At 46.1% G+C, this 23377-nt stretch overlaps 1 protein-coding gene across 1 annotated transcript in view; it reads right to left on the bottom strand.

The window, feature by feature from the left end:
* The window catches only part of LOC120916838, a 52744-nt gene that overhangs the window by 10904 nt on the left and 18463 nt on the right, over positions 1–23377 (bottom strand). Inside the window, exons 12-22 of the mRNA XM_040327782.1 lie at positions 21334–21406; positions 19569–19739; positions 13353–13451; positions 13244–13266; positions 10628–10832; positions 8104–8242; positions 7488–7618; positions 3895–4048; positions 3494–3607; positions 3138–3233; positions 759–899 (exon numbers count right to left, since the gene is read on the bottom strand). Of these exons, the coding sequence (XP_040183716.1) occupies positions 759–899; positions 3138–3233; positions 3494–3607; positions 3895–4048; positions 7488–7618; positions 8104–8242; positions 10628–10832; positions 13244–13266; positions 13353–13451; positions 19569–19739; positions 21334–21406 (1346 nt within the window). The remainder of the gene's footprint in view (positions 1–758; positions 900–3137; positions 3234–3493; positions 3608–3894; positions 4049–7487; positions 7619–8103; positions 8243–10627; positions 10833–13243; positions 13267–13352; positions 13452–19568; positions 19740–21333; positions 21407–23377) is intronic.

Genomic DNA, 23377 nt, shown 5'->3' on the forward strand with positions numbered 1-23377 from the left:
CTCTACACCCCAGATATCCCCCCAGCACTCTGACCCCTCTACACCCCAGATATCCCCCCAGCACTCTGACCCCTCTACACCCCAGATATCCCCCCAGCACTCTGACCTCTCTACTCCCCAGATATCCCCCAAGGCACTCTGACCCCTCTACACCCCAGATATCCCCCCAGCACTCTGTCCCCTCTACACCCCAGATATCCCCCCAGCACGGTAACCCCTTCTACACCCCAGATATCCCCCCAGCACTCTGTCCCCTCTACACCCCAGATATCCCCCCAGCACTGTAACCATATACGATAAGATACCCCTTGTATTGTGACCCCATTCTATCCCTGATACCCCATACACTGTGGCCTCTATACATCCCTGATACCTCTAGCACTATAGCCACCCAAGCATTGATTTGGGGAAAGCGCAGGTGCTTCCCCATGCAGCTGGGGCCCCTGGGCTGTGTCCAGGTGTGCCCTCTCATTAAGACAGCCCTGGTGGGGGTACAGATAGAACTTTGGACGTTGTCTGCATATTCCTGTTCAGATGACAGCTGGCCCCCCCATTTCTTGTATGTGTGTCACAAAGACAGGAAGTGAGGGAGAATCTTCCCAAAGGGGGTCACAGACCGAGGTAAAGACCTGACCTCACTCCATCCAAAAATAACAATAAAAATCTTGGCTGGAGTTATGGATTATATGATGATATTGTGAATAGTAGATCCCTGTCTGGGTGATGATTGGTGGAGAATGGGATATAGATGACATTACCAGGGGCAGAATCCAGCCAAATTCTTGGTTACAGACGCCCAGGAGGAAAGGGACTCGGTTGCTTTCTTTGTTGGCCAAGATCTCCTCCGCCGGTTTGGGTAGGAAGAAGCCGTCCACACAGGCTGGCAATGGCAGGAATCCCTGAACAAAGAAAATACGACAGATAATAATTCCGAGAGGTCACTACAGTCATTATCAGCAACTTTCTGTTGGCACAATGCTGAAAACCTTATTTTTGGCGCCCAACATTTTGGTGTATCACTACTATATATATATATATATTTATAAACGCTCTGCTCACTCTCCTCTCTCCTCCAGTCAGTATGTGCACACATGCACCAGAGCTCTGACTGGCTCTTAGCACTGCCCCTCCCTCTCAACCTCTGCTGCTCTGTAGGCGGATATGAAAGCAGATTCAAATACTTTGTTGCGTTTACGAATACAATTTTTTTTTAAATACACCAGAGTTGTTCTTTAACCTCCTGACACCTTCGTAACGCATGGTGCAAAAGAAGGCGGGCATTAATGTCCACATGTGGGTCAATGGGCAGCAGCGCTTTCTCTACTCTCGGTCTTTAGCGGGACCGGCTCCACATCACGTGATCACTGTGACAGCCAGCCATGGTGGTCATCAGGGGAGGGCTGGCAGGGGGGGCAAGGTGGAAATCTCCCCCCGGGCTGGTGACACTATGCACAGCCACCGGCCACCACTGCCAAATGCTGTTTTTGCAGAGCAGGAATATGCCTGCTGGAGCTCTGTTAACACAAGTCACAGCCTCTGCTCACCTCCCACTGTGCAGCAGTGCCTGTGTCAGCTCCAAGGTAGATGGCTGCAGAGCAGAGCTATGTCTCGTCTCACACATAGCTCAGCCTCATCGCACACCAGCGCTGACATCCCCTTCTCTCTCTGCACAGACACGAGGAGAGATAGAGCTCATCTACTCCTCCTCCTTCTGAGTCTGCCCTGCCCACACTCCCCGGGCATGTGTGGGCACTGGACAGGAAGTTTGAACCCAAAAAAGCATCAGACAGCCTGCCTGCGCCTCCATCCTGGTAAGCTCACCCTCTCTAGTCTCTCCTGCCTCCCAGTGTATAAAAAGGGGTGCTCTGTGGACTTTGTTAAAGGGAAGGAGGGGCAGGCTTTGGCGAGCAGAGACCCTCTTTACACAATAGTCCACAGCATGCACCCATAAATCAAGTTTCCCAGAACACCCCTTACATCAGATCTGATGTATATGGGGTCTGTGCGGACTCTGTAAGGGGGGCCTCTGTGCGGACTCTGATGTAAGGGGGGCCTCTGTGCGGTCTCTGATGTAAGGGGGGCCTCTGTGCGGACTCTAATGTAAGGGGGCCTCTGTGTGGACTCTGATATAAGGGGGGCCTCTGTGCGGTCTCTGATGTAAGGGGGGCCTCTGTGCGGACTCTAATGTAAGGGGGCCTCTGTGTGGACTCTAATGTAAGGGGGCCTCTGTGTGGACTCTGATATAAGGGGGGCCTCTGTGCGGACTCTGATGTAAGGGGGGCCTCTGTGCGGACTCTAATGTAAGGGGGCCTCTGTGTGGACTCTGATGTAAGGGGGGCCTCTGTGCGGACTCTAATGTAAGGGGGCCTCTGTGTGGACTCTGATATAAGGGGGGCCTCTGTGCGGTCTCTGATGTAAGGGGGGCCTCTGTGCGGACTCTAATGTAAGGGGGCCTCTGTGTGGACTCTGATATAAGGGGGGCCTCTGTGCGGACTCTGAGGTAAGGGCGGACTCTGATGTAAGGGGGGCCTTTGTACGGACTCTGATGTAAGGGGGGCCTCTCTGCGGACTCTGAGGTAAGGGGGGCCTCTGTGCGGACTCTGAGGTAAGGGGGGCCTCTGTGCGGACTCTGATGTAAGGGGGGCCTTTGTACGGACTCTGATGTAAGGGGGGCCTCTGTGCGGACTCTTGTGATCATGAAAAATCTTAGACTGTTTTCCTCGATCCATCACTTTTCCACACTCTATGGGCCACTTGACTGGACTTGCCCCCCAGGCCTAAGGCTGCCAGCCCTCCCCTGGTGGTCATGTGATCAGCCGCTCACTGCTGCTCTGCTTGTTCAGGCTGACTTGTATTGTCTCCTCCCCCTCATGTCTTTTTCTTTAATGGGTGGAGCCTAATGGGCCCCTCCCACAGCTCTTCTCTCTGCGCATGCTATGTGCAGCACAGTGATGATGTCATTTCAAATTTTTTAAGGTAATATCTGGGTTTGTAAAGACATTTCATGCACACAAGGTGGATTTATATCCTTTATGGCTATTGAGTAAAAGATTTACATGAAAAGTTTTTTGCTCGGGGGTTCAGCTTTAACAAATCTTTCTACGATACCCAACGTGCCATCCTGGGATATGACGTACCATCTTCGCAGCAACAGACAAGATATCCTCCTCTGATTTTAGCTTTAGGCACTCCACCACCGAGGACACGTCACAGCCGAACAGCCCCGCCACCAACTGCAGGGAGGACACATAAAGCTTCATCAGGAATCTCATCAGTAAAACGCCGAGCCAGTCACATCTCTGTACCAGAGGAGCTTACACTATAACCCCCCCCTTCCCCCCACAGGCATACATTATTATTATACATGTATATAGCTCTGACATATACCACAGTGCTGTACAGAGAACACTGAGCCAGTCACATCAGTCTCTGCACCAGAGGAGCTTACACTCTAATGTCCCCCACACAGTCACACATCTGATGGCGGACTTACATCTTGGTAAATAGTGAGGTCCTCTGACTTACTGACGGCAAGGCTGCTCATGGTCATGAATCCGCTCTCGGCGATGGCTTTGTGGAACAATCCTTTAGCTAGAGGTGACAACACCTGGAAGAGGAGATATTATTGATGAATATATAGAAATTCTGGAAGATTCTGTGATGGTGAAGATGAGAACAAACACAAGACAGAGGTTGTAGTCTTTGCAGCCTGGAGTTTTCCTCTAATGACCCTGCCTGGAGTTCCTGGTCAGCAGAGACTATAGAAGAGTTTTTATTTCTCCGATTCCTTCCCGGATTTTTCTCCTTTATTAAAACTTGGGAAATCCAAATTTTCATGGTAAAATCATTTTGCCAAGATCAATGTTCTTCATCCTCTGCAGAGACGGATCTTACCAAAGCAGAAACGCTGACTCCCCCGGCAGACTCCCCGAATATGGTGACAGAGTGCCGATCACCCCCGAAATCAGCGATGTTCTCCTGCACCCAATGGAGGGATGCCACCTGGTCTATAAAGCCCAGATTGCCGGGGAGCTTGTCGTCTCCGGTACTGGGGGGGGGGGAGAGAAAATAAAATTCTTCAGACTATGTAATGATTAGACATGTGCACTGCTGAAAAATTTGTTCATTTTTGTTTCATTCGTTTTTTGTTTTTTTTCGGGTCATTCATTAAAATTGCAATTCATAAATTCGAAAATTCTAAAATTCGTAAAGAGAGTAAAGAGAATTTGTAAAATCGAAAATTCAAAAATAAGAAAGAACATTTTAAAGAATAATAACTAACTAACTAACTAACTAACTAAGGGCCAGATTCACAAAAGAGATATGACGGCATATCTCCTGATACGCCGTCGTATCTCTGTTTCTAACTATGCGACTGATTCATAGAATCAGTTACGCATAGATAGGCAGAAGATCCGACAGGTGTAATGGACTTACACTGTCGGATCTTAGGATGCAGTACCGCGGCCGCCGCTGGGGGGAGTTCGCGTCGTAAACCAGCGTCGGGTATGCAAATTAGGAGTTACGGCGATCCACAAAGCTTTTTCCCGTCGTTACGTCGTCGCGAGTGTTAGATTTCCGTCGCAAAGATAGTGCACCTTTAACATGGTGTAAAAGTACTCCACCATGTTAAAGTATGCCTGTCTTTCCCGCGTCGCTTTTGAATTATTTTTAAATTTTTAAATTTTCCCGGCGTAACTCTTTTTTCACGTCACGATTCACAAAACGTTGGCGCGTCGTAATTTCGCGCAAAGCACGTCGGGAAATTTGCGACGGGAGCATGCGCAGTACGTCCGGCGCGGGAGCGCGCCTAATTTAAATGGTACCCGCCCCATTTGAAATTGGGTCACTTGCGCCAGACCTGTTTACGATACACCGCCGCAAATTTCCAGGTAAGTGCTTTGTGGATCGGGCACTAAATCGGAAAAATTGCGGCGGTGTAACGTAAACCGGTTACGTAAAATTGCGCCCGCTCTACGTGAATCTGGCCCTAACTAACTAAAATAACTAACTATTAAATTATAGGTATTGGAATTTCCTTTCAAATTTCACTGTTAGAGAATGTAACGAACACGAATTATCCGAAATATCGAATGCCGCATCTAAACAAATGGAACGGAAGAAATTATTAATAATAATAATAATAATAATAATAAAAACCCTTTATCGTTATTAGAGTTATTTATTATTATTAATTCATTACGTTCCATTTGTTTAAAATATGGCATTCGTTTTTTTAAGATAATTCGTAACTTCGCATAAATTCGTATTTGTTCACTAACAGCCAAATTTGAAAGGAAATTCCAATACCTATAATTTAATAGTTAGTAATAGTTAGGTTATTATTAGTTAGTTATTATTTCAGATTTTCAAACTTTCGTGTTTTTGGAATTTCGAATTTCATATTTACAAATTTACAAGTTTACAAATTCACGAGTTTCCGAATTTCCGAATTTCCAACTTTAAACTTACAAATTTCCGAATTTACAAATTTACAAATTTGCAAGTTTACAAATTTACAAATTCACGAGTTTACGAATTTCCGAATTTACAACTTTAAATTTACAAATTTACAAATTTAAGAATTTTGAATTTACAAATTTTCGAAAATTCGAAAAAAAATTGTCAAACGGGGTTTTCATAATTCGGATATTTTCAAATTAACGAATTTGGCAAAATTCGGAAAACAAAATAAATTGCAAATTTGTATTGATCGTCAATATGAATCAGAAGAAAAGTCACCCAATGAAATGTCTCCACCCTGAATTGTCAGATAAACTTTGGCCACTGATTGAAATTTGAACCTTAATTAAAGCAGAACTCTGGACAGATATCAAGGCCACAAATGACTGCAGCTCTTCGATCATTTGAAGTCGGTTCACACCAATTATAGTGTGGGAAGGTGTGTGGATGTGCATGCTTTCCCGCACCAAACCAAAATGCACTGAAACATGGGTATCTTAATAAGTTAGGGCACCCCGTGGGTGCGTTTGCAGGCACTGAACCTCATGGTTCCACAGATTTTACTCGCCGATACCGATTACTGATACTTTTTTTAATGTCATGTGACAGTAGCAGTATTTATTTATTTATTTATTTTTACAATTATTTTTTTTTATAATTTTTTTTTGTTTTTTTTTATTTACATTTTTATAATTTTTTTAAAATTCATTTTTTTTATTTATTGTATTTTTTTTTCTTTTTTATCAGCCCTGTTGGTGGGACAGCATGGAGCACGGAGGGGGACAGCACGGAGGGGGACAGCACCAAAGGGGGACAGCACGGAGCACGGACTGCAGCAAGGAGGGGGACAAGGACCCAAAGGGAGAGAGCAGCACAGAGGAGGACACAGGGACAGTCAGCGGTGATCGGTGCGGCTTTGGGGGGAGTTACAAGCACTAATCACTGCTGTATAACTTTAACTAAAGCAGCTGAAAGGGGGGCAGATCAGTGCTTGCAACTCCCCTGCCGCACCGATCACCCTGACTGCCCAGGTATTGGGTGAAGCATCGGAGCATTTCCCAGAGTACAAGTACCCGGGGAAATACTCGGTATCGGTATCGGGACATCCCTAAGAGCAGTGTAAGTCCTTGAACATGACCTGATATCAGCCTCCTGCAGTCCCTGTACTGCAGAGCAAAGACTGGGAAAGAGGGAAGCAGCCAATCAGGTGCCTGCAGTGCAAGGAGTGTGCTCATAGGAGAAGAGAGCAGAGTAAATCCCAGAACTGTATTAACAAATCCTTTGGCAGGTAAAACAGCTTTCATATATGTACCGTATTTATCGCGGTATAACGCGCTCCTGCGTATACCGCGCACCCCTAAAGTGACCCTGAATCCTGTGGAAAAAAAAGTTTTTTTTGTACTTACAGTTTTGGTGTCTTGCGCGGCGTCCATCGGCAGCCTCGTTGGGTCCAGCGTCCTTCTGCGGCTTCGGGTGTCCTCTTCGGCGGGTCCGGCGTCCTTCTGCGGCTTCGGGTGTCCTTCTGCGGCGGGTCCGGTGTCCTCTTCGGCAGGTCCGGTGTCCTCTTCGGCGGGTCCGGTGTCATTCTGCGGCAGGTCCGGTGTCCTTCTGCAGCGTCCTCGCTCTTTTCCCACGCCGAGGTTTGAACACTGCGCCGACCTATACCGAGCGCAGTACACTCGGGTATAGTCGGGCAGTCTCGGCAACTTCTGCGCTAACATCCTGTACGTCCAGGACGTGAGCGCGGAAGTTCCCGAGACTGCCAGACTATACCCGAGTGTACTGCGCTCGGTATAAGTCGGCGCAGTGTTCAAAACTCGGCGCGGGAAAGCAGGTATCGGCGTATACCGCGCACCCACGATTTTGCCCTGATTTTCAGGGCAAAAAAGTGCGCGGTATACGCCGATAAATACGGTATTTAATCTGTGTATTTAGCTGTTTGCCCGGAGTTCATCTTTAAGTCCATCTCAAGAAAACCACAACATGCTCTATTTAAATTAAAGGGGGGGGGGGGGATTATTCACCTGAAAAATCCCAGAATTCCCAGCCGGTACTGAATGGACACGACAACCACATTCTCATAGACGCTGAGCGCTGAACCGTCATAATAGGCTCCGCCTATTATCAGCGCACCCCCATGTATGAAGACCATCACCTACAAACACAAGAAGAGAGTAGAATGACATGAATGAATTACATTTTTTTTTTTTTTTTTTTTACATAAATTAAAAAAGACTGAAAATTTGGAGAAAATAAAATCCAAACATTTTCTACTTTCTGTTAAAACATATTTATTAAAAAATAAAATTTCTTGATAAATTTAGGCCAAAATGTATTTTGCTACATCCCCATGTGCACGACCGAAAAATGTGTTTAGTTTACTTTTCGGTTCATTCGTTTTTTTTCGGATTATTCGTTATGATTGGCATACGTTACTTCACTGTACTGTACTGTACACTGTACTAATGACACTGGCTGGGGTTGACATATAGGGGCATTCAAGGGGTTAACTGTGTGCTTGATAATGTGTGTATTGTGTGCTGCTTTTACTTACTGATCTGGCTGTTTTTTCTTCCTGCTTTTCAGGGAGAAGTAACAGCCAGATCACTGTTCACAGTACTCTTTTGTCCCAATTCTTACAGGTAAATTTGATTCCTTTTTTCTGTCGCTTGGAGCGTAGATGTTCAGATACAGGCAATCCTCTGAAGGCGGCGGCATCGTAAACGTAGATTTGTAGTAGTGGGTCAGCCCTTCCATCATTCCCATTTCCTGCAAACACCTGGAAGAAAACAAAAATCCATACACTCCTTCAGTGTCCTGCTGCTTCTGAGATCCCCAAAAATAATCAAATGCGCTTTAACTGATTGGCGAGTTGGCTGGTGTTATAGTACGTACAGTGCCACATCCTAGTGGCAGGCTTTACACCAAAGAAAAAGGAAAATGGACCTTTAGGCTGGGTTGATGCCTAAAGGTGCGACCGAGCATGTGCGCACTTCTGTGCGTTTTGAGCGCATTCCCATGCATCACGTGTAGGGCTGCCATAAATGTGAAAAATACAGAAAAGAAGTCTCTGACTGTTTTCAAAAATGCGCCGCACTGAACCAAAATAATAGTTAATGCCACCCCCTGCACGTGTAAAACTGCGCAGTGCCACAGCACCATGCATTTCAGTGTGGGGAATTCTTGAAAAAGAATCAGAGACTTCTTGTGTGAAGGGCAGCCCATTGAAATGAGCAATGCGCAGATATACGCGCATCCTCGGTTGCACCTGTTGGTGTGAACCAGCCTCAGTGGCATTGCCAGGCATTTGCTAAATGCGCCACATTTCTCGGGAAAGCATGCGATTTTGCGCTCGTTCTAGAATGCATAAATGTGAATGTAAGTCATAAATGGAGCCTAGGTATGGGCAGGCTGGTTGGATTTTTCTACATAGGATTACTGCTGGTGGCTATAGCCGCTAACAGTAATCATTGTATTCTTCTGACTGGGAAGGCTCCTCATGCCCCCTGCTGGCAGAACGCAATAGCACTGCGGGAGGGATGCCACATAAAGGTCCAAAGGACAGTAAACTTGCAATTTGGAAAGTTTGGAGACCCCTGATCTAATGCTTTGACCACTATGCTTTGAGGGTGCATTCACCCTCGCTCTTCCCCACTTCCCCTTTGGGACTGCATAGCCGCAGTGCTCCAGTGTGTATTATATACAAGGTAACATGACCTCATTCATAGTCCTGAAGAAGGAGACTTAAGCCGATCATAGATGGTTCGAATCTTGGCCGGTTCAGAAGGGAACAGTCGAGATTTAAACCATCTATGGGAAGTATACCCCGTACATTGTTGATCATTGAGAAGAATGCCCCTACATTGGTGGCCAGTGGATAGAATGCCCCTTACATTGATGGTCAGTGAGAAGAATTCCCCTTACATTGGGGCTCAGTGGGAGTAATGCCCCTACATTGATGGTCAGTGAGAAGAATGCCCCTTACATTGGGGCTCAGTGGGAGGAATGCCCCTACATTGGTGGCCAGTGGAAAGCATGCCCCTTACATTGGTGGCCAGTGGGAAGAATGCCCTTAGTATGAAGTAGGAAATATATTACCCCTTGTCAGTGGTTGCTTATCTAAGACCCCTTTCCCACTGAAGCGTTTGTACAGCGTTTTAGCGTTAAAATAGCGCTTTTAAAACGCTCATAAAACGCTCTCCATGCATCTCAATGGACCCTTTCACACTGAGTCCTGCAAGCAGCATCTTTGGAGCAGCTTTCGGGCGCTGAAAAAAAAGCTCCAAAAACGCCCCTCTCCATTGAAATGAATTGAAAAGCGCTGTAAAAACCGCCTTACCCTTTCACACTGAGGCACTGCAAAAACGCCCTAAAACGTTTCGGGCGCTGGCAGTGTGAAAGAGCTCTGAAAGCACTCGGGCTTTCACATTGGGATTGCAGATGAGGCTTCACTCGAATAACGCTCCAATAACACTCGAAAAACACCCCAGTGTGCCCCGAAAGGGGCCTTAGAGTCAGAAATTGCTCCTTTCTCATTGAAGTCTTATACACACGACCGTTTTTCTTGTTCTAGAAAAAAACGACGTTGAGCCTGCCTTGCACACAATCGAGAAGAAAAAAAAAGTTGGAGCAAAGCGCGGTGACGTACAACACGTACAACGGCACTATAAAGGGGAAGTTCCATTTCGGATGGCGCCACCCTTTGGGCTGCTTTTGCTGATTTTGTGTTAGTAAAAGTTTGGTGAGAGACAATTCGCGCTTTTCAGTCTTCGCGCTTTTCAGTCTGTTACAGCGTGACGAATGCGCTATCTCCATTACAAACGCTAGTTTTACCAGAACGAGTGCTCCCGTCTCATAACTTGCTTCTGAGAAAGCATGTTTTTTTCCCCGTCGTTAAAGCCTACACACGACCATTTTTCACAACGTGAAAAACGACGCGAAAATTTAGAGCATGTTCGAAATTTTTAATGCCCATTTTTTACATCGTGAAAAATGCTCTGGAGCCCACACACCATCGTTTTTAATGACATAAAAAATAAAAAAAATATTTCACGTCATTAAAACGGTCGTGTGTACGCGGCATTAGCCTCTTCTTTTGGAACCTTTTGGGTTTCATGGATTGGAATACACAAGGAAGCTCAGATGGTGAACTCCTGACACTTACATGGGGGCGTATTGGGAAGCGTCTCGGGTGGATTCCCAGGGTTCTGGTGCTTCCGGATATGCAAATCTCAATGAGTCTACTGGAGGCTTTGCGAAGGGGATCCCATAGAAAGCATCTGCAGTTCTTGGAGTTTCCTTTACTGGCACGTTGATCCCCCGGAGTTTCCCGTACTTTGTGTCCACCAATGGCCTTTCCTCTGCTTGGCCTGAAATCAGATCATATGGAAAGATTACACAACATCCAGCCTGGTGGCCACTACTCACCCTCCACCTAATACAATTCACAAAGGGGATCTGTATGACTTTCTGCATTGTGTACAGCACCACTCATCCCTACGGAAGCCGTACTTGTTGGATACCGCGGGGAAAGGATTGATGGTACAGAAACGGTCTTTTAGATTCTGAATTGTCTTTATATCTTCAGAGAAGAATTGACATTTTTTAACCTCACTTGCTTTGCATGTTTTGTGAGAACATTAACTACTTGCCGACCAACCGCCGCAGTTCTACCGCGGCAGGTCGGCTCCCCTGCGCTAGAGCACGTAGTATAACGTCACCTCGTGAAGCGGCCACTAGGGGCGCGTGTGCGCCCCCCGCTTGTCCCTGATCCCGACGCGCGTGCCCGGCAGGTGCGATCACCGCCAGGCACCCGCGATTGCTCGTTACAGAGCGATGACCGGGGAGCTGTGTCTGTAAACACACAGCTCCCGCTCCTGTCAGGGGGAGAAATGCCTGACCGTCTGTTCATACAATGTATGAACAGCGATCAGTCATTTCCCCTAGTGAGTCCACCCCCCCTACAGTTAGAACACACCCAGGGAACATACTTAACCCCTTCCCCGCCCCCCTAGTGTTAACCCCTTCCCTGCCAGTGGCATTTTTATAGTAATCCAATGCATTTTTATAGCACTGATCGCTATAAAAATGCCAATGGTCCCAAAAATGTGTCAAACGTGTCCGAAGTGTCCGCCATAATGTCGCAGTACCGAAAAAAATTTATCGCTGATCGCCGCCATTACTCGTAAAAAAAATATATTAATAAAAATGCCATAAAACTACCCCCTATTTTGTAAACGCTATAACTTTTGCGCAAACCAATCAATAAACGCTTATTGCGATTTTGCCAGGGTGGCTTTGGCCAATTATGGCTCAGGGGGTTTAGTACACGCCCCACACTATAAAAGGTCGGCCTTGTGTAGTGTGTTGCGGTGGTTAAGAGAGGACAGAGAGAGTGTCATTTTTTGCAGGTAGATAGAGCAGGCAGGCAGGCTAGTCAGTTAATGTTAGTGTGTAGAGGATATATATACATCCCAGGTGTTGTACATATATTTATACACTGGATAATTTAGCTAGATCAGTTCTTCCTAATTTACTGGCAGACAGGTGATTGTGCTAGCTGCAGTATTCTTACTTGGTTTATTGCCTGTGTCCTCTGTAGTTTGCACCTAAAGCTACTTGGTGTGTACTGGCCGTGTGCTCTGTAGTTTGCACCTAAAGATTCAGGAGCAGTGATTTTAATAATGCTTAAATAAAAAAATTTAAAAAATGAAAAATTCCTTTAAATATTGTGCCTGCTGGGTGTCTATAGTATGCCTGTGAAAACGTCTTTGAGAACCCGGGTCTTGCCCGAGGGAACATGTATCAATGGAAAAAAAGTTTTAAAAACGGTCGTTTTTTCAGGAGTCTTGGAAAAAACGACAGGAATTTTTCATTTTTTTTTATTTTTTTTATTTAAGCATCATTAAAATCACTGCTCCTGAAAAAACGACCGTTTTTAAAACTTTTTTTCCATTGATACATGTTCCCTGGGGCAAGACCCGGGTTCTCAAAGACATTTTACGACAATAACTTGCATATTAGGCTTTAAAATGAGCACTTTTGAATTCGAACGTTCGAGTCCCATAGACGTCAATGGGGTTCTAAATGTTGGTGCGAACCGAACGGGGGGGGGGGGGGCTGTTCGGCTCATCCCTATCCCTGACATCCTTAGACAGCTCTTTGGTCTTGGCCATGGTGGAGAGATTGGAATCTGATTGATTTGTGTCTTGGGACAGGTGTCTTTTATACAGGTAACAAGCTGAGATTAGGAGCACTCCCTTTAAGGCCCCATTCACACCTGAGCATAGTGTTTTCAGGCAGAAAGTCGCGCAATTTTACCGCGTTTTTGCGGCGATTTTGTACAGGTCAAAAGGTCACCAATGTAAAAAGCAGAAAACCACCCAAATCTGCCTAAGAAAAAGTCCCAGAACTTGTTTGAGCTTCAGGCGTTTGGTAGTGGAGATGTGAACCATATCTATAGCGAATAATAGATTTTTTTCCCCTCCAGTGTTTTGTAGCTTCAGGCTTCAAGCTACAAAATGCTCAGTTGTGAATGGGGTCTTAGAGAGTGCTTCTAATCTCAGCTCGTTACATGTATAAAAGACACCTGGGAGACAGAAATCTTGCTGATTGATAGGGGATCAAATACTTATTTCACTCATTAAAATGCAAATCAATTTATAACTTTTTTGAAATGCGTTTTTCTGGATATTGGTTACTCTACGGCGGCGTAATGTGCGCCCACACTCTGAATCTGGGCCCTAGTTTCTGGAGCTGGGAGACATGGCGCACTACCCACTCTGATATACATTGTATAAATCACTACAGACAATATAACAAGATCAGAGAAGCTGGTAAACATTACTAGAGGACAAAGAAACTCTCTGAAATAAGTATAAAGATCTCACCGATCCCGAGAACGGCCAACGAGGACAGACAGAGGAGAGCGCAGAACTTCATCTTCCTCCAACCCTTTGAGGTTGCCCCGGGTCAGTCTGCGAGCGATTCTGATATTTAGAATGAGATTATTGCATTGTTAAATATCTCAGTGTTTCTATTTGTTACACAATAGGAAAGACACACCCCTCGGTCCAAATAAACCTGACCACCAGTCTAAAGTTCCAAATGCACTTCGATAAGCTTTCCAAGCTCTGTGGAGCAAAGTTATTAACCACTTCAGTCTTTAAAACAAAATCTGGACTGAGCTGCTCCCCCGGGCCCCTGCTGGCATCCAGGCCAGGAACCGCCCGCTGTCACTAGAAATGAGCTGGACTGCCCTGAGTTCAGTTCCAGAAGGGTCTTCAAAGAAGTTCAAATGCCGAACCCAAACACTATTGAAATCAATGGGAACTGAATCCGTCAAACAAAAAAATACCCATTTACTGGTCTAGAAGGAAAAATAGCATGAGGGCACTAAATACAAAATAAATTGGCCACAAATGACATTTCCCTTCAGGCTTCTATTAGAAAAAAATAGAACAAAATATTTGGGGGACCTTTGGAGGATCATTAATTTTTTTATCTGTAAATGTCGCTTTTTTTTGTTGTAGCTTACAGTAAGAATGTAAAAAATGTGAAGAGTCCGCCCCAAAATGCATACTAGACCCCATAGGTGTGCGCAGCCTATTGCATTAGGGTGTGCACCCCAAAGCTCAAACACACATGTGTGTTTGTGTGTGTGTGTGTATATATATATATATATATATATATATATAGGACAATGGACAGCGTCAGTAGAGCAGTAGACGATGTCAGTAGTTCATTTATTTTTTATTTTTTATTATTACTTTTTTATAATATGTTTATACAATCATTTTTATAATTGTTTTTTACAATTTTTTTAGGTGCTCCATTGGGGGCTTTGGTGAAATATCAGGGGTCTAAATAAGCCCCTGATGTCTCACCTTTGAGACAAAAAAAAAGACTGAGGACTGAGATTCCCCAGTCTCTTTCTCACAACCAAGCAGCAGAGGGAATCTGCCCAGCACAGGGTGATTAGGGTGCGCCCAGGCACACCCTGTGCGCACGCCTATGCTAGACACATTGGGCCAGATTCACAAAGAGATACGATGGTGTATCTCCTGATACACCGTCGTATCTCTGACTTAGGCCCGTCGTATCTATGCGACTGATTCATAGAATCAGTTACGCATAGATATGCCTAAGATCCGACAGGTGTAACTGTGTTACACCGTCGGATCTTAACTGCAATTTAAAAATGGCCGCGGGGGGCGTTCTCGCTGATTTACGTTGAGAAATATGTAAATCAGCGAGATACGCCAATTCACGAACGTACACGGGCCCGACGCAGTGTTGTTACGACGTTTACGTAGCGGTTTTCCCAGCGTATACTTACCCCTGCTTCTATGAGGCGCAGCCAATGTTAAGTATAGCCGTCGTTCCCGCATCGATTTTTTTACGTCGTTTGCATACGCCGACTCTCTATCCCGCTCATCGCAAGTTACGCTCACGCCGAAACCACTGACATCCTAGCGACGTCAGTGGGAGCAATGCACGCCGGGAAAAATCGCGGACGGCGCATGCGCATTTAAATTGGCGCGGGGACGCGCCTGATTTAAATAGTAAACTCCCCCTAGCCGCGGAATTTGAATTCCGCCGGGGGATTTACGATCCGCCGCCGCAAGTTTGGAGGTAAGTGTTTTGTGAATTACCCACTTGCCTCTCAAACTTGGATCTTAAATCACATAGATCACGCGGATCTAAAGATCCGCTGATCTATGTGAATCTAGCCCATTGAGTCTGGTGTGGATTTTAAGGGGGGGTCCCCATGCAAAAACAAAAAATTATATATATATTTTTGCATAATATACCCCTAAAAGTTCACACCAGAGCTTGTAGACATAGGCCAAATGTCAGGAGACCTCAGCCGGTTCAATAAAAACCAGCCAACATTCGACCTGTGTGTAAAGAAGCCCATCCCATAGAAGCCGGCCGTTTGGAAAACCGGCAGCCGATTGGCTCCCGATCAGCTCTCTCAGCCAATGGCAGAGAGTGCTGATCATAGTGTTCTGGTGTTCAGTCGGAAACACAACAGCTCAGTGGGGGAGATCGCTGTACTTACTTAGGATGTTTTTTTGATTTAATGAAAAAAATACTCATAGTGTGTACCTGGCTTTAATCTGAGAACCTTGTCCCCATGATGAGTACAAGGGCCTCTTCCTTACAACTCAATGCTGGCAGTTGTGGGGGTTGGCAGGCAGGGAGCTTATCAGAATCTAGAAGCCCCTATAAAAATAAGGGGGGCCCTTGAACCCAATCCACCCCCCCCCCACTGAGTAAGAAATCCAAACACTATTCTCCATCCACATTTCTGAAAAATGGCTTTGAGTGTGAGTGGGTGTTGCAGCGACCAGCAGCTGGAAATCGCTCTAGATAGGTAAGGGTTACATAGTGCTGCTACGCCATTCAGGAAAAAATATATATAACCAAGAAAAGAAAGACACCCAAACATTTGAAAAGAATGTTAAATCCCCCAAAAAAGTCCCTCTTATATCCATCGGTGAGCACAATGCCCCATCCAGTGAAATACAATAACTAAGAACTAATTGTATGGAGCTGGTTTGATTTCTAAATTATAGGTACCCACATCTCAAATAATATAGAGAGGAAATTGGACAGATAGGGCAACAGGATTTTCCCGGTAACATCAAAGAACATTACTAGATTTTTTTTTTAAAACACTAAATTTTATTTGTATACACACATACAATATATAAAAAGATAAACCATCAGCACAACAAGATACAGGCAATACAATTCCCTCTTAACATGTCCTACATTCCCATCAAGGGAGGCACCTCTACCTGAGGAGTTCCTCAAGGGGTATTTCCACTAATTGCATATGGTGTAGGCCACCAACATGTTTCGTAGTTATCTGCTTCTTCAGGAGAATGCTTCTTCAGGCCACCCGTCGGGTGACCCTGTCCCCCTCTGACGCAGCCTCTGCTACGTCACTGGGGAAGCCTGGCTTCCCCCTTGCGTCAGAGGGGGCGGGGTCACGTGACGGATGGCCCCGCCTCACCAATAAAAGAAATGTCACAGCTTCACCCGCGTCATTTGCCGGGCTGTGTCCGGCGGAGAGAGGAGGCGGGCGACGCTGCGCTCTGGATTCCGGATGATCTTCTCATCGCTGGACAGGAGAGGAGATCACCCGTCGCTGGATACAGACAACGTTGGAGCGGGGAGTCGGGACCGAGTGGATTACTACCGCTGGATTTATTTTTTATTTTTTTATTAATAAAGGACTTTTTTCTACAGTGTGCGTGTGTTTTTTTTTACAACTATTTACACTTCCTTCGTGAAATGGTAGGGGTACAATGTACCCCATTACCAATTCACATAGGGGGGGGGCAGGATCTGGAGGTCCCCTTTGTTAAAGGGGTCTTCCAGATTCTGATAAGCCCCCCGCCTGCAGACCCCACAACCACCGGGCAAGGGTTGTGGGGATGAGGCCCTTGTCCCCATCAACATGGGGACATCCTCCCCATGTTGAGGGCATGTGGCCTGGTACGGTTCAGGAGAGGGGGGGCCGCACTCTGTCCCCCCCTCTTTTCTGCGGCCGGCCAGGTTAACGTGCTCGGATAAGGGGTCTGGTGTGGATTTTTGGGGGAACTCCACACCATTTTTTAAAAAAAATTGGGGTGGAGTTCCCCTTAAAATCCACACCAGACCTGAAGGGTCTGGAATGGATATTTGGGGGGAACCCCACGTCATTTTTTTTTTAAATTGACGGCGGGGTTCCCCTTAATATCCATACCAGACCTGAAGGGCCTGGAAATTGAATTTGGGGGGACCCCCACGCTATTTTTTTTATTTTTTATGAATGAATCCTCTCTGAATTGCCAGGAGCCGACAATTCATTAAAGCCGCAAGTCCGTTTTAAATGACTGTATTTCTTTCAGAAATGACACTTTGTGCAGGGACAGTTCTAAGTACTGGAAACATGCGCTTTTTCACATGCTTACTTTACACCCCCCCTAGGTACAAAATTTAAAGGAATATTTCACTTTTATTGTTTCACTCTAAGCATTATTAAATTCACTGCTCTCGAAAAAACGGCTGTTTTTAAAACTTTTTTTTGCATTGATACATGTCCCCTAGGGCAGGACCCAGGTCCCCAAACACTTTTTAGGACAATAACTTGCATATTAGCCTTTAAAATTAGTACTTTAGATTTCTCCCATAGACTTTAACAGGGTGTTCCGCGGCTTTTCAAATTTGCCGCGAACACCTCAAATTGTTCGTTGTTCGCCGAACAGGCGAACAGGCAATGTTCGTGTCGAACATGATTTCGACTCGAACTTGAAGCTCATCCCTAATCAGCATCATCATCTCAATTATTTTCAATGTAGCAATCAGTACCGCCTTTTGTTTGTCCCCACCCACCTTTGTCTGTCCCCACCCAATTTGTGTTCCCCACCCACCTCTGTCTGTTCCCACCCACCTTTGTCCTTGCAACTGCAACTGTCCCCACTCACCTTTGTATGTCTCCTGCCACTTTTGTTCTGTTACCACCAACCTTTGTTTGTCCACACCTACCTTTTACTGACCTATACCACCTTTTTCTGTCCCCACCTATCTATGTACAGTACCCTACTAGCCCCTTCCACCAGCCATGATTTGACTGCATTGCATAAAGAAGCATAGTGATGATATCATTAGATCTAAAATAAGGTATACGGTGAAAACAAAAATATTTTTATTTTTCATTGAAGGGGAGTGTTAATGGGTGGGGGGGGGGGGGGGGGGTCAAGGCAAAATACGAAAATCTTGGTGGAAGAAGGTGGTAGAAAAAAGACAGATGGAGAGAGTGAGGAGAAGACGGAAGGGAGGAACATCAAGAGATAGATGGAGGGAGAGGAGGCCAGAAGAGAGAGCACAAGAGATAGATGGAGGGAGAGGAGACCAGAAGAGAGAGCAGAAGAGATAGAGGGAGGGAGAGGAGGCCAGAAGAGAGAGCAGAAGAGATAGATGGAGGGATAGAAGGCCAGAAGACATCAATGGAGGGAGAGGAGGCCAGAAGAGAGAGCAGAAGAGATAGATGGAGGGATAGAAGGCCAGAAGAGATCGATGGAGGGAGAGGAGGCCAGAAGAGATAGATGGAGGGAGAGGAGGCCAGAAGAGAGAGCAGAAGAGATAGATGGAGGGAGAGGAGGCCAGAAGAGAGAGCAGAAGAGATAGATGGAGGGATCGAAGGGCAGAAGAGATAGATGGAGGGAGAGGAGGCCAGAAGAGATAGATGGAGGGAGAGGGGGCCAGAAGAGAGAGCAGAAGAGATAGATGGAAGGATAGAAGGCCAGAAGAGAGAGCAGAAGAGATAGAAGGAGGGAGAGAAGGCCAGAAGAGAGAGCAGGAGAGATAGATGGAGGGAGAGGAGGCCAGAAGAGAGAGCAGAAGAGATAGATGGAGGGAAAGGAGGCTAGAACAGAGAGCAGAAGAGATAGACGGAGGGAGAGGAGGCCAGAAGAAAGATCAGAAGAGATAGATGGAGGGAGAGGAGGCCAGAAGAGAGGTCAGAAGAGATAGATGGAGGGAGAGGAGGCCAGAAGAGAGAGCAGAAGAGATAGATGGAGGGAGAGGAGGCCAGAAGAGAGGGCAGAAGAGATAGATGGAGGGAGAGGAGGCCAGAAGAGAGAGCAGAAGAGATAGATGGAGGGAGAGGAGACCAGAAGAGAGATCAGAAGAGATAGATGGATGGAGAGGAGGCCAGAAGAGAGAGAACAGATAGATGGAGGGAGAGGAGGCAAGAAGAGAGAGCAGAAGAGATAGATGGATGGAGAGGAGGCCAGAAGAGAGAGAACAGAAGAGATAGATGGAGGGAGAGGAGGCCAGAAGAGAGAACAGAAGAGATAGATGGATGGAGAGGAGGCCAGAAGAGAGAGAACAGAACAGATAGATGGAGGTAGAGGAGGCCAGAAGAGAGAGCAGAAGAGATAGATGGAAGGAGAGGAGGCCAGAAGAGAGAGCAGAAGAGATAGAGGAAGGAATGGAGGGAGATGAAAATGTAACGTGAATGTGGGTTCCTTCATCTTGGGGGGTCATAAAGGAGAAGATGGGGAGAAGAGAGAATGAGAGTGACATATAGAGAATGGATGGAGGTCTACAGCTCAGCGTGCTCCCCTCTCTCCTCCAACGTCCCAGAAAGGATCTTGCTCCAGAATTGGAACTTGTCCTCCCTTAGCCGAGCCGATGTTTTCTGCTTCAAGTTAATTTCCAAGTATTGTTCCTTTGTGTCATACAGAGGCCACTCTACCAGACCCGGTCCATTGGGGTTCCTGCCAGAAAAAAAAGATTCACATTGTAGTACAGAGCATTATATTCAAAGCATTTGTGTCTCATGATCTATCTGACTCTTATGCCGCGTACACACGATCGGAAATTCCGACAAGAATTTTATTTTCAGACGGAATGTTGGCTTAATCTTGTGTTGCATACACACGGTCACACAAAATTCTGACCGTCAAGAACGCGATGACGTACAACACTACAACAAGCCGAGGAAAATTATGTTTAATGATTCCGAGCATGCGTCAAAATGATTCCCGAGCATGTTTTTTTTTGCGCATCGGAATTGCATACAGACGATCGAAATTTCCAACAAGAACTTTTCCCGTCGGAAAATTTGAGAACCGGCTCTCAAATTTTTGCTGTCGGAAATTCCGACAGAAAAAGTCAGATGGAGCCTACACACGGTTGGAATTTCCGACCAAATGCTCACATAGAATTTTTCTTGTCGGAATTTCCAATCGTGTGTAGACGGCATTAGAGGTCTATTTATAATAAAAAAAATCTCAAATGCTACGTACACACGATCGGATTTTCCGTCGGAAAAACCTTGGATGTTTTTTCCGACGGAATTCTGCTCAAGCTTGGCTTGCGTATACACGGTCACACAAAAGATCTCTGAACTTTCGACCGTCAAGAACGTGGTGACGTACAACACTACGACGAGGCCGAGAAAAATGAAGTTCAATGCTTCCGAGCATGCGTCGAATTGTTTCCGAGCATGCGTCAGAATTTTGCAGAAATGTCCGTGGGAAAATTTGAGAACCAGCTCTTAATCTTTTGTTGGCGGAAATTCCGACAGCAAAAGTCCGATGGAGCATACACACAGTCGCAATTTCCGTTCAAAAGCTCACATCGGAATTTTGCTGTCGGAATATCCGATCGTGTGTACGGGGCATTAGCCATTTGTGTATCAGCACAATCATTCTGTGCGAATTGGGCAAAAATAATTGTTCTTTAGGCTGTTTTCTCTTCTGAGTAAATGTCCTTTTGTGATAGGCCGTAGTAAATAAAAGCAATATGGCCACTAGATGGAGCTAAGGCGCATAGGAAACACATAGGTCATTGTAAGAAGACATACAATGTAAAAGTTCTAGAGAGAATCAGATTGGTTACATTTTTGGATAATAAGGCCCTTAGAGCCGGTTTACACAGGGGTGACTCGTCAGGTGACTTGGTCGCCTGACAAGTCGCGTCCCGTTCTGTACAATGGAACCGTTCTAATAGGAGTGACACAAGTCGTCCGACTTAGAAAAAGGTTGCTGTACGACTTTGGGACGACTTCAGGGCGACTTGCATTGACTTCAATACAGAAGTCATTTTTGCAAGTGGCCTCTGAAGTCGTGGGCAGCACGCCTTGCCGAGTCGCTCGGCAAGGCGTGCTGCCCCAGCCCCATTCCCCCGGCCCCAGTGTGAACCGGCTCTTACTGTGAATGTCCCCAATTCAGTGATATCTTTATAGGATTTGTAGATTGTTAACGTCCTATAAAGTTCTCAGAGAAGACCTGTGTTGGATCTGCTGCCTCATCCTCGGGATCTACCAATCAATGATTCTGTGCAGGAAGGACCACAAAGTCTTCTTACCCGTTCCATGCAAAGTTGGCCCAATATCTCATGATGGTTCTGGAGAGGACCTTCTCTTCATCCGTTGCATCACCTTGGCAAGAAAACAACACAACCATTTTATTGACTGAATACATTTTAAAGGGAACATTGGAGATCTGAAGACTTAAAAAAAACAAAAAACAAAAAACTAGGCGGTCCACTTGAGGACCGCCTAACGCCGATATACGGAATGGCACAGCTGGGCACAAGCACGTACAGGTACGTTGCCCTTTAAGTGCCCAGCTGTGGGTCGCGCGCTCTTCGCCGGCAGCACACCCCGAAGAGTGCAGCAGCACACCCATGCTCCTTGTGCAAACATCAGACCTACGGCACTGTCCATCTGCAGCGCTGCCTGTCCCCTCAGATGGCAGCTGGCGTTGCAGACGTGTGACGTCATCCAATCAGAGGAACTGAGAAGACGTGTGTAGGATCCGGTAGCATAGGATATTCCTATCTGTGTTGCAGTGACTAGCCCTTAATTTGTTACTTCCGGTGTCTCCGTTGTTTCCGTTCTCAGATGCTCTTTACGTCTCCTATTTGGTTTACAGTGATTAATACGGCTGATTACAGTGATTAATACGGTCGGATCTTAGTCAAATCTATGCGTAACTGATTCTCAGGCCTAGTACACACGAGAGGATTTATCCGCGGATACGGTCCAGCGGACCGTTTCCGCGGATAAATCCTCTCGAGGATTTCAGCGGATTTGGATCCGATGGAGTGTACTCACCATAGGATCGAAATCCGCGCCGAAATCCCCTCGCGATGACGTGTCACGCCGTTGCCGCGATGATGACGCGGCGACGAGCGCGACGCTGTCATATAAGAAATTCCACGCATGCGTCGAATCATTACGACGCATGCGGGGGATCCCTTCGGACGGATTGATCCGGTGAGTCTGTACAGACCAGCGGATCAATCCGTTGGGATCGATTCAAGCGGATAGATTTGTAGACATGTCTACAAATTTTTATCTGCTGGAATTGGGAAATTTCCGCGGACAAATATCCGCAGGAATGTACACACCATAGAATCTATCCGCTGAAACCGATCCGCTGAGATTTTTCAGCGGATGGATTCTATCGTGTGTACGGGGCCTAAGAATCAGGCGCATAGGTACGACGCCGCACACTCAGAGATACGATGGCGTATCTGGAGATACGCCGTCGTATCTCCTACCTGAATCTGGCCCATACAATTTTTCTGTTGTCAATAAACATCAAACAGATGACCAGAAAAAAATTCCCAGAGCACTATGAGTTATCTAAAGAGGTAGGCAGCACAGCAGACAAAGCCTGAATTTGGGAAGATTTGTGTGACTGAATCCTCAGAGGGGAGCGGTTGAAAGAACACGAGACACGGCTGTAAATGTAGGCCGGCTAAAAGGGGATGTTTCATAGCACGGCATAGCAGGCCTCTGTAGAAGCCCTTTCCTCAGAGGATGGACACCAAGCAAAAAGAAGAAGGTCATTACCCTTTACTCTGTGGGCCATTCATCTCCTGAGAGCTCAGGAGGAGCTGGTAGTACCAGGAGGAGTATGAAGGTAAAAGGAGGATACTAAGGTTGAAGAATAAAGAACGAAAGCCAACGGAAACTGCCATGAAAATCAGAATAGATGGGGATGATCTGTGACCCTCAATGAAGTGCGCGTGAAGTGCTAACTGCGCAAGAAAAAAAGATGGGAGGCCGAAACAAAGAGGAATAGGCCAAGAAATAGACTGACTAACCAAGCAAAATAAATACGTGAATATCTAAATTTCCTCTGAAATATGCAAATAAGAAGAAGGGGCCAGATTCACAAAAGAGATACGACGGCGTATCTCCTGATACGCCGTCGTATCTCTGTTTCTAACAATGCGACTGATTCATAGAACCAGTTACGCATTGATAGGCAGAAGATCCGACAGGTGTAATGGACTTACACTGTCGGATCTTAGGATGCAGTACCGCGGCCGCCGCTGGGGGGAGTTTGCGTCGTAAACCAGCGTCAGGTATGCAAATTAGGAGTTACGGAGATCCACG

This window comes from Rana temporaria, chromosome 11 (genome assembly GCF_905171775.1).
Source record: "Rana temporaria chromosome 11, aRanTem1.1, whole genome shotgun sequence".
Classification (NCBI taxonomy): Eukaryota; Metazoa; Chordata; class Amphibia; order Anura; family Ranidae; genus Rana; species Rana temporaria.